This window comes from Cyprinodon variegatus, unplaced genomic scaffold (assembly GCF_000732505.1).
Source record: "Cyprinodon variegatus isolate N-32 unplaced genomic scaffold, C_variegatus-1.0 Scaffold245, whole genome shotgun sequence".
In the NCBI taxonomy this organism is placed as follows: Eukaryota; Metazoa; Chordata; class Actinopteri; order Cyprinodontiformes; family Cyprinodontidae; genus Cyprinodon; species Cyprinodon variegatus.
In genome coordinates, this window is record NW_015150698.1 from 330,910 (window position 1) to 341,977 (window position 11,068).

An 11,068-nucleotide genomic window follows, 5' to 3' on the forward strand; every position below is an offset into this window, starting at 1 on the left:
TTCCATATTTTAGAGCAATGAATCTAACAGCTCTCTGACTATTGATTATTCATTTTATAACCTAATCATGCTTTTATTTTCTCCACATCTCATCTCAGACATGCTGCCTCATCTTTGTAGTCCTCAGGGTGTTATCCGTTCCTTTGAGCCGCTCACTGAACAGCTATACTGTAAAATTTAAGCTACTGTTTACACAGATGGACTTTTAAAGACATTTGCTTACAGTGGAGTTTGTTTTAGAAGTATGGAAATAAAATTCATGGAATATACTGTAAATGGAAATTATCCTTTTCAGATTTTTATTTGTAAAATATATATAAAAACAGAAAATTGTTTTCCTTAAAATTCACAATTATCCACTACTTTATGTTGCTTTTGCTCCTAAAACCGAAATGAAATATCTACATTTGAAGTTTTTTTACAGTAACGTGTCAAAATATAAGGAGTTGGAATGAAATTACATAATTAAAGGCAACCTATCAACATGGTGCATAATCGTTTCATTATTATTTTTTCTCTTTCAGAGCCAAAAAACTGTTTAAAACAGGACATTTCATCTATTTATGGGCAATACAATTGGCCGGAAACATTTCCACAAGACATTGCAGAGATGGGATGTATCAAACCAGTTTCAAATAGAGCCTACAGACTTTGGTAAGTAGTTTGTTTTTTGATTCCAACCTCAACCAGTCTTTGCAGCTAAGGGACAATGCTAGGGGTTTAAGATTTTACCATGTTGTGCAAAACCCTACTACAAGAATGGAAAAAATATTTTTTATTTGATGTATTAAAAATTATTATCAAATATATTTTAAACAAGACATGCAGCTTTTTTAAAGCCTCGAATCATTAGAGATGTTGTTTTTGTAGCTCCCTTTCTATCTTTTACAAAAGCTGATCATAATAATATGTTTGCTATGTTTTCACTGAGACCTAATGGCAAAAACCCGAACCTGTCAAATAATAGAGACTTAACTCTAATTATGTAATTCAGCTCAATCTTTGCCATCCTGCAGCCTGAACAGGAAATTGATTCAATACACGTGCATTATTGCTGTAATGAAAGGCTTTTCACTATCTACAATATTACTGTATAATAATCAGTTTTATATGGTCTGTCAATAGATGGTTGATGTGTACCGGTATTGAGCTAATGATCAGCAGCTGTATATTATGGATACTACTGCTTTTAATTTGTACAACTTAATTGTCTTTTTTATTTTTTTTTTAGTAAACTAGACATTAAATCTGACACAACCAACTGGGCTTATCCTGATATGAAAAACTGTGATAAGGTCGTAACTATATCAGAGATCAGCAACATTACAGTCACACCTGGTAAGAGGATCAATCAGCTACACATACATCTCTTTCTATACATGGCATTACTTATACAAATGATAAATATGAATGATTCTTAGGTAATGCAGCTGAGGTTGTGGACATCATTCAGGACGCTGTCGATGCTCAGCTCAGTAATAAGCCGGGGCTGTCTTTCTCTGAGTTGGGATCAGTGATGGAAAAGCTAAGTGAAGTGGTTGATGTAAGCATCATTGAGACTATAGTTGGGAATCGTATTGTCCACATTGTGGCCAATATCCTGCTTTCTGAAACTGATATAACACCAGTGGCTGACATGTAAGAGAAAAGTTACAGACTCAATGAATTCAAATAAAACTCTGTATTTTACTTATATTTTACTTTGCTAATTTTCCTTTTTTTCCTCTGTGAAAGTCTCCTTGATCTGACAGACCAGATGGGTAACTGTATGGAATTCAGTGGGGAATATGCAAACATCAAGGCTCATGCACTTGCTTTTTCCATGATCAATGTCGATCCAGAAGAGTTTAACGGTCTCACATTTAGTGTGTCCCTCTCATCTACAATGAACCCTGAGGTAAAGTGGTAACGTAAGGCATCTCTCTTACATTTTGATGGTACACAACACTACAGGACTGCAGCATAATGCTGTGGTATGATCGTTAAATTAGATAATCATCCCCCATTCCTTCTTCAAAAAACCGATACTGCATGTAATCTTCTCATATGCCCAACATGTGTGCCTGGTACCTTGACTTCTTATGACAGCGGATAATAACCTTACAGAATTTACATACTCTGTGCTATGTAGAGATGTTGTCTTCATGGATGAAAATAAACCATTACAGGTTGAGCAACTCAATTTTCCGGCCAACCCATTTAATGATTAAGCAGCTAAGACTTACAGTATAGTGTCATTTGAATAAATTCAAATTTTGAATTTTTTAACGAAAGAATAAAAAAGTATTTATTTGAACAATTAACATGTTTTCACCTTTGTTTAAAAAGACTTACATCAATCTTTATACAGTACATTTAAAGAACTGCAGTTCAGAATAGAAAAGGTCCTAAGGAGGGGACAAAGGCATTTTGAGATACAGCTTGTTTGTAGTAGCTGACAAGCTGCAACACATCTCTACTGTGGAAAAGAGGCAGATAAAGACAGCCTAACAAACATTACAACAGAATTGTAATCTACTCCATCTGATACAGTAGCACGGTGGATTTTACACACACCTCGTACAATAAAATTGCACTTTACTAACATGTCTCTTGTGAAATGAAAAAAACAAACCCTGAAATAATGGATACCGGTAATACTACTCAAAATATATGGTTAGTAGTGTTTGTATTTGTTTGATAAGTTGGTAGTACTTGTTTGGTAACTGTTGTATGATGGTTGGTGACCTTCAAACATCCAATGTGAGAATGTTCGAGCCAAAGGACTTTACTAAACCAAGGAGGACTTTATTCCAAACAAACCCACTGTGAAACGAAACATAGAGATCAGAAATCTGGTTAAATCTTTTGATAAAAGTTTAAGAATTGCTATTTATTTTTAAACAAAATCTCTTTTATATCCTCCCAGACATGACAACATACAGTATATACACTTTCTGAGGACTCAAGATCTTTGTATCAGGAGATATTACAGTGTTAATATGCTCTGAAAAGAAATAGCTGCAGACAATTCCTTAATAAAAACCCTCTCTTTATACAGCCATATGGTCGAGGAGATAATGATAATGAAGTGAATAAAGTGTCACATTTTGGCATCATAAAATAGAAAACGGCAAAAGCTAGTAAAGGAGAAATTTTACTGTATTGATAGAATTTGAAAATCTAAGCTGAAAAGATTTTAAATGTCTGTCTTACTTTTTTTCCAGGTCTTTGTTAACCAGAGTTTTGTCAACCAATCACATGCAGAGGCAAACGCAACGATTTCTTTGCCCACTGAGCTTATCAACTTTTTTCCACATGGAGTCAGAAACACAACAAGGGTGCAGTTTCATTTTTACGGAACACTTGACCTTTTTCAGGTAATTCTTCTAATAAAAGAAATATGCTAGCAGAAATCAGAATTTAAATTAGAATAGCTTTGCTGTCATTATATTACATATACAATTACATATTACATAAAATTAGACCACAGAAGCCTCTTCTATTACACATCAAACTAAAATCAACCATAAAACAAGGTAAGATAAACAAAATAAATAAATCTATTATTGAGACATAGATGATGCAGTTGTAAAGATGAAAGTAGTAGCAGACAAATATTGCAAGGTTTGTTTTAGGAATCAACACTGAATTACATTTGTCATCAAAACATCATGTGGGCATTTAGTGGTATAGTCCAATATAGATCTTTCTTACCTGTCAGACCAATGGCCTAACTTGACTGAAGCCATTTCCTTAACCTGGCTATCACACTTTCCCTGTTGGAGGCAGAAACTGGATGTTCAGGGTCAGGCTTGTTTATCATCCAGGCCAAAGTCACAGAAGTTGTTAAAAACTCCATGATGGAAAGACTATATAAGGGTAGATGTGACTCCCCTGAATATATCTGGATGTTGTTTGACCGTTGTTATTGACACACCTTTCCATCATCACGGGGCAGCCAGGAACAGTGCCTCTGGACTGGCAGACACTGGGCTGGTGGTTCCCCTTCACAAGAAGGGAAACTCGGGAAGTGAAGAGTTCAGCTGATCATCAAACCTTCTCTTTAAGAGGAGCAGTGTGGTTTTCTTTCTGGCTGTAGAACACTGGACCAACTCTACACCCTCTGGAGGGTGCTCAAAGCAGTTTGCCCAACTGGACCACATGTACTTTGTGGACTTGGAAAAGGCATTTGACCATGTTCCTCTTGATGCCCTAAGGGGGCAAATTTAGAAGTATGGAGTTTGTTGCCCTTTCAGTCTCTCTACAAGCAGAGATACTGTATGGTCTGCATTGCCAGAATAAGGTCGGACTTGTTTCCAATTCATGCTGAACTGCTAACACTAACAGCATGCTCTGTGGTGGCTCACAGCTGAGTGTAAAGCAACCAGGATAAAGATCAGCTCCTCCAAGTCCATTTCCATGTTTTTTTACTGAAAAAAAATAGCTGCCCCTCTTCAGGTTGGACGAGAGTTCATGTTTCAAGTGCAGGACTTCAAGGGGATCCTGGGATCCTGTGGTAATACAGACACTGCAGCGGTCTGTTATGGTAAAGAAGGAACCAAGCAAAAAGGCAAAGCTCTCGATTGACTTGTCGGTCTACGTTCCTACCCTCACCTACAGCCATGAAAATTGGGTCATGACTGAAAGAACAAAATCCCATATAAAATCCACCAAAAATATTTTTTCTCACATAGTGGTTGGGCACTCTCTTAGAGATAGGATCAGAAGCTCAGCAATCTGGGAGAGGCTTGCTTCTTCTACACTTTGAGAAGAGTCAGTTGAAGTGGCTCAAACATCAGTCAGACGTCCCCTGGACACCTCCCTTGGGAGGTGTTGATACATGTCTCAGTGAGACGAGGCCCAGGGGATGACCCTGGACATGCTTGGGGGAATGTGTCTCTTGGATGGCCTTGGAACGGCCTCCCTCAGAGGAGCTTGAAGAGTGTCTGAGCAAAGGGAAGTGTGGGCGGCTCCGCTGAGACTGCTGTTCCCACAACTCAGTCCTGGATAAGCAGAAAGCGATTAGAATAAGTACAAATAAACGGATAATTCATCAAAGAAGGAAACGTATATTTTAAATTAAAAAGCAAAAAGTGGTAGAAGTATGGTGATCACATTCCACATATTCTAAATTTACTGAAATAGTAACTGCAACTTTAGAAAGAAAAGAATGACTCTATAGATATCTAAAATGTTTAATTTAATTGCTTCTCTAGGTAAGTGTATTAACTTTTTGAGGTTGCTCAGTAACCTTTTTGCTTTATAGTTCTTTTTTACTGTACACATCTAAGAAGAGATATGTTTTTTGCTGTCTTTGGAAAGAGATATCTGGGTTTTTTTTTATTTATATTTTAGTTGTTAAATCTGTGCTTGCCACACAGGCAAAGAAAAAGAAGCATAGTTTGAAGTGCTTGCAAAACAAAATGGTTAAATTTGAATGTTATTTGTACCTACTGTAGTATATTTGTAATATGAATAAAGAAAGTCAATTTGTAAAGGATGTTTTATAATGGTAGCTTTACTAGCCACTATTGTGTTGTCATTTACAGGATCCATATTTAAACAATGAAACCACGAGGAATATGACATTAAACTCATTTGTAGTATCTGCCAGTGTTAATAACAGCCAAGTCATCAACCTAAAGGAAAGAGTGGTGGTGACCCTCAAACATAAAACACCCAAAATGGTATAAACATTTCTTTTTCATCTTACATCAAATCTTTTCACTGTTTGCTCTGCATGATGGATATTTCCCTGTTTGTAGACAGAGGACGAAGTGCAATGTATGTTCTGGGATTTCCAGAAGTACGGTGAGTTGATCTTTGATTATTATTCTCAGTGTGTACAGTTGGACTTACCGTAACTGAACCTTGTTAGGGAACAAACATGATTCATAAAGTGTTTTACTCATAGGAGGCTGAGTTGACAGAAAGGTTTTGTTTTGTTTTTTTTAAAAAGGACGTAAATGTATTCTTTTGCTTGTTTGTGTGTATTTTCAGATGGCCATGGTGGTTGGAATAACAGTGGCTGTGAAACCCTGAGTGAATCTGCTTACTGGACCAGCTGTCTTTGTGATCACCTCACACATTTTGCTGTCCTGCTAGTGAGTCACTGCTGAGCATCCTTAGAATAAACCCATGAACCTTAACTTAGATATTTGCAATGCAAATCCTTATTTTATTTTTACCTTAAAAAATTCAGCTGGACATCTCGCCTAAGCTTCCTGTAGTCTATGCAGGAGAAACCAGATATATACTTCAAGTCAACATTTTCAAACTTTCTTCGATTTAAAAAGTTTTACTTTTACTTTTCAGTTGAATGAAAAGTAAAATTAAATCAACCGGAAAATTAGAAAAACTAACTGTTGAACTCCACAAGTCTGGTTCTACATGGGTACTTTTACCTGATGCTGGAAGGTGCCATGTAAATCTGTTCTGACCAATGACAATATTTAAAAAAAAAAACAAGGCAGTGTGCAGCCATGATCCTTTTCACAAAGTTTTGTGCCCAGGTGATGATTTGACTTTTCTTGGAAATGTCCATGTTAACCCAGAACAAAACCAAATTAATTTCAGAAGGCACTGGCTGAAGCTGATAGGAGAATTCTTTCCAAGTAAAACAGGTTCTGTTATGAAGAAGAAACTGAAAAAGCCAGATTTCAGTTTGCAAATGCACTCAGGTACAAAGACTGTTCCATTTAGAGACATATAATGTGACCAAATGGACGTGTTGTACCTACAATGGGGGGCAGCATTATGTAAGATATCCTACATGTGGGGACTTACAGGTCCATTTGGGGACATTCAACTGGTCCCCATATGGTAAAGTTCTGTCCTTTCAGGATGAGGTTAGGGTTGTGGTTAGGTTTAGTTATATGTTAGGTTAGGGTTAGAGTAACATTCTAGTTTAGGCCATATAAAATGAATGCAAGTCTAGTCGTATGGTGTACCTGTCTAGTTACTGTGAGGACCATTTTCCTTCAATCCTACCACATAGTGGAGACTGACTAAGAAGAAGAAGAATGAGAACCAGTTTCAGTTTTTAACCTTCGGAGTAAGGGCATTTTTAAAAAGTGAGGAGATGTTGACAGATTTTTTTTTGCAAAGTAGTAATCAAGGCTTGTTTTGACAACAGGTGATCACTTTTGTTTTCATTTTATTGTCCACTTGATGGCACAGTAGAGCTGTTGAAGCATCTTGACATCTTGGCTTAGGAGTCAAGGAATTGAAAGGAGGGGCTTAGGGCTTCTATAGGCTTCATCTCTCCATCCTTTAGTGAATATCTAGATTTTACCTTTATTATATATTAAGACAGAAAATTGCAGTGAAATAATTTTTTTTTTTCATGTTTGTGTTTTTCAGGATGTAACCAGAAGCCCTCTCAGTGATACTTATACAGAGGTTCTCACAGTGATCTCATACCTTGGTTGTGGTATCTCCGGATTCTTTCTAGGAATAACTTTACTCACCTACCTTATTCTTGAGTAAGTCTAAATTTCAACTTCTGCATATTTTCAGCTAAAAATACCATTCAAATTTTAAGACTTTTCTGCATCCTTCAGCTATTAATGTTTAACTGAGCTTTTTGCTATCTTTTACAGTTGTGCTTCAGTGAAGCTTCAAACCTTTCAAGATTTTTTAAAGATTTTTGATTTTGTAGTGGAAGTCAATGTTGGAATCTTTGTGCTCCTAGACTGGGCCACTCTGCGCTTTCAAACATTTTACTTTTGGCAAACAACTTCTGCTTACTCGCTAAATGTTTAAACTATCCATACAAATTATACATCAAAACGTAGATATTTTTGTCAGGATACAGGAAATGGTGTGGGATTTACAGTTTTCTTACAGTTTGGCCGAGACCAGCATGAAGTCCAAACTCTCTCAATAGAAATCCATTGGGAGAGTTTTCAAAAATCACAAACGAAAATCCAAAATTACACATATTTTTGCATCCCCGCCTCTTCTCCACTATTTAATGAAAAAATATGAAACTTGGTATAGAAAATCTTCTGACCCTTCTAGCACTCAAATTGAAATATTTTTTCAGTATTTTTTATGGTTTAGCTCAGGGGTGTCAAACTGGTTCCAGAAAGGGCCGTGTGGCTGCAGGTTTTCTTTCCAACCAAGCAATAGCACACCAGACCACAGTCAACTAATCAAGGGAGTCCAATCTGAACATGATGACTTGATGATATGAATGGAGTCTGTTGTGCTATTGTTTTGTTGGAAAGAAAACCTGTTAGCCATTTTTCTAATTTTGCCGATTTCCTTCTTTTTTCACATATTTCTCTGTCTTTTCAAAAACATTTTGAAGAAAAACAGCCCTAAAGCTTGTTTTCCCAATCCGTCGTGAATTACACGGTTTTCAAAAAACAAACAAGCAAAAAAACCAGAACGTCTTTCTCATATTTTATTGGCTCCAACTAATGGCTTAACATCTGCAGTTTGAATGTTATGGAAATAGTTATCTATGCAACCCAAAGAGACTGACTCAGTGTTTCTCCTACAGGAAGCTGCGTCAGGACTATCCATCAAAGATTCTTATCAACCTGTCCACTGCACTGCTGGGTTTGAGCATTTTCTTTCTTGTTGACCCTTGGCTTTCATCCTTCTCCAACTACGGTCTGTGTATCGCAGCAGCTGCTTTCCTCCATTATTTCCTCTTGGCCTCTTGCACCTGGATGGGCCTGGAAGCTGTTCACATGTACATTGCACTGGTGAAGGTGTTCAACATCTATATGCCCTTCTATCTATTGAGACTATGCGTTATTGGATGGGGTAAGAAAGATCCTAATATAAACCTTTACTATTTTAAAAATGTAAAGTTTGTTCAATGTTTTATTCATTTTTTGCAACATTTCACTTCAGTCTGCATATTGGATAAAACAATGTTCATTATGATAAACCACATGTCTCCTAAAAAACAACAAATTTAGTAAATTACTTCAAAGAACCTAAATGATGAAATGGTTCAAACCTTTTTTATCTACATTTATTATGAGTTCACTATTTGTTTTCGTAAAACGAAAGAATATAAAGTAATTCTCAAACTCTGTCTGATCTTACATTCCTAACCAGAGTCAAATCCCTTAAACAATGCGGATTTAAAGAGATAAAAATAAAAAAAAAGATTTTTTGATCTGTTCTAAGAATCATCTATTATCCAAAACAACTTCAGTTAACTAATAAAATACCAATGTCTGATGGAAGAAAAAGTGATAATAGAGACGTTGTAATGATGGATAAATAAAAAATTTTCTATTGTTTTTGTAGAAGGATAATAAATTAAAAGTCCTGATTTTTTTATATGAAATTCAAGTACAAATTATAAACCCCTGCACAATTAACTTTTTCATTTAGTCGTTAACTTCTATGAAAACATCTGACTGTATGAGTTTTCTATAAAAAGCGTTTTAAAACATCTACAGCTGAAAACAAAGTGCTGAACACAGCTGAAAATAATGAAAAAATATTGAAAAAATAATAAATAAAATACAGCATAACAAAATAAATAAAAAAATAAGGCAATAATATGAATTTGTTTAAAGTAAATAAACAACATCACAACAACTATGTTCTATATAAGAGAGTATCATATTTTCCATATTTTGTCCTCCACAGGTGTTCCTTTGCTGATAGTCAGTCTGGTGCTTGCTATTGATAAAGATGCTTATGGTAGCTCAACACCTGAACTAGTAGGTGTGGCACTTCAATCCAGTGAAAAGTTGTGAGTACAGCAGCAAGGCGCTAACATAAAGAATTTGTGAGGATATTTAGGGAAAACTGAAAATAAACACCTCTTTTCCTTCTTTTCTGCTCCCTCAGTTGCTGGCTTCAGAAGAAAGTTTTCTACAATGTCACAGTGGTAGGATTTATTCTCCTCATCTTCTTGGGCAACATAACCGTGTTCATTATGGTTGTGATCCAGATTAAAAAAATGAGGGCCAACAATCCGTCAGCCAACAGCCGCACCGCTGTACAGGACTTTAGAGTGCTTGTTGGTCTGACTGTTCTGCTGGGCCTGACTTGGTCAGTGGGCTTCCTCTCATTCGGGCCTGGACGGGGGGTCGTGTTGTGCTTGTTTGCCATACTTAATTCTTTTCAAGGTGAATTGATCTGTCTCATTTTACTACCATGACTTTTGTATGTGTTTTTTTGCATAATTATAACGTTTTTTTTTTTGTTTTTTTTTGTTTTTTTACATTCAGGGTTTTTTGTTTTTCTGTTTCACTGTTTGATGAAGGAAAATGTGAGGAAACAGTGGAGGATTTATTTGTGCTGTGGACGTTTCAGGGTCATTGAAAGCTTAGGTATGTTGATTTCTACCTTGCATTAAACAAACACAAGAATAATGTGTTTTCAGTGATTATTATTCCCTTTTTATTCTACCATGCAGAATGGACTCACTCTGTAACAGTGGGCCGCCGTAACAAAAAGCGCAATCTCGTCAACTCTGACTCCCTTCCCTCAGATAACAGCTCCTCCATCAGATCCAACAACTCCACCTAACAAGCCACAACACACTCACACCGCTAGGTGGCAGTAATGATTATTTTAATGAGTACCGAGATTCATTGATAGGACACAAATTCCAAAAAATAGCCTTTTTTTTCTTTTGTAGTAAGCAATGAGAGATCACAAAAAAGACCTTTTTAGGTTTCAGGTGTTTTCACATGGGACAAGCATTGTTGTAGACAGCATGGTCATTTATAAGGAACTAAAAATCCTTTATATTAAAAGTCCAGTTATTGTAATGCTTTGATGCAGAAAGAGTTTTTATATATTGTCACATGCATCAACTTTATTTTATATTCTAATAAAAATGCTGCCCCTGCTTTCTTTAACTCTTTGTTTGTTTAACTCTTTTTTTTAAGTGTCACAAATTTTGACCTTGAAATGACCTATCAATCTTTATTTAAACTAATAAGCTGATGAGAATCAGAGTCTGGACTTATTTGTTTTGCCTATATTTGTGTTTTATTGTAGACAAATTGTAGCAATGTAATGTAAATAACTAAACACAGGGAGTACATAGAAATAATAACATTTATAAGATATCTTCTGTATAATTTATTGTTGAAATAAA

The 11,068-nt window shown here is 35.9% G+C and overlaps 1 protein-coding gene across 1 annotated transcript in view; it reads left to right on the plus strand.

Moving 5' to 3' along the window:
• The window catches only part of adgrg4 (adhesion G protein-coupled receptor G4), a 16,315-nt gene extending 5,691 nt beyond the window's left edge, over positions 1 to 10,624 (plus strand). Inside the window, exons 15-28 of the mRNA XM_015381944.1 lie at positions 525 to 654; positions 1,232 to 1,338; positions 1,422 to 1,638; positions 1,735 to 1,897; positions 3,207 to 3,359; positions 5,532 to 5,669; positions 5,748 to 5,793; positions 5,983 to 6,086; positions 7,345 to 7,466; positions 8,492 to 8,760; positions 9,604 to 9,709; positions 9,808 to 10,088; positions 10,191 to 10,292; positions 10,379 to 10,624. Coding sequence (XP_015237430.1) covers positions 525 to 654; positions 1,232 to 1,338; positions 1,422 to 1,638; positions 1,735 to 1,897; positions 3,207 to 3,359; positions 5,532 to 5,669; positions 5,748 to 5,793; positions 5,983 to 6,086; positions 7,345 to 7,466; positions 8,492 to 8,760; positions 9,604 to 9,709; positions 9,808 to 10,088; positions 10,191 to 10,292; positions 10,379 to 10,491 — 2,051 coding nt within the window. The 3' untranslated portion in view covers positions 10,492 to 10,624. The remainder of the gene's footprint in view (positions 1 to 524; positions 655 to 1,231; positions 1,339 to 1,421; positions 1,639 to 1,734; positions 1,898 to 3,206; positions 3,360 to 5,531; positions 5,670 to 5,747; positions 5,794 to 5,982; positions 6,087 to 7,344; positions 7,467 to 8,491; positions 8,761 to 9,603; positions 9,710 to 9,807; positions 10,089 to 10,190; positions 10,293 to 10,378) is intronic.
• Positions 10,625 to 11,068: the final 444 nt, after the last annotated feature.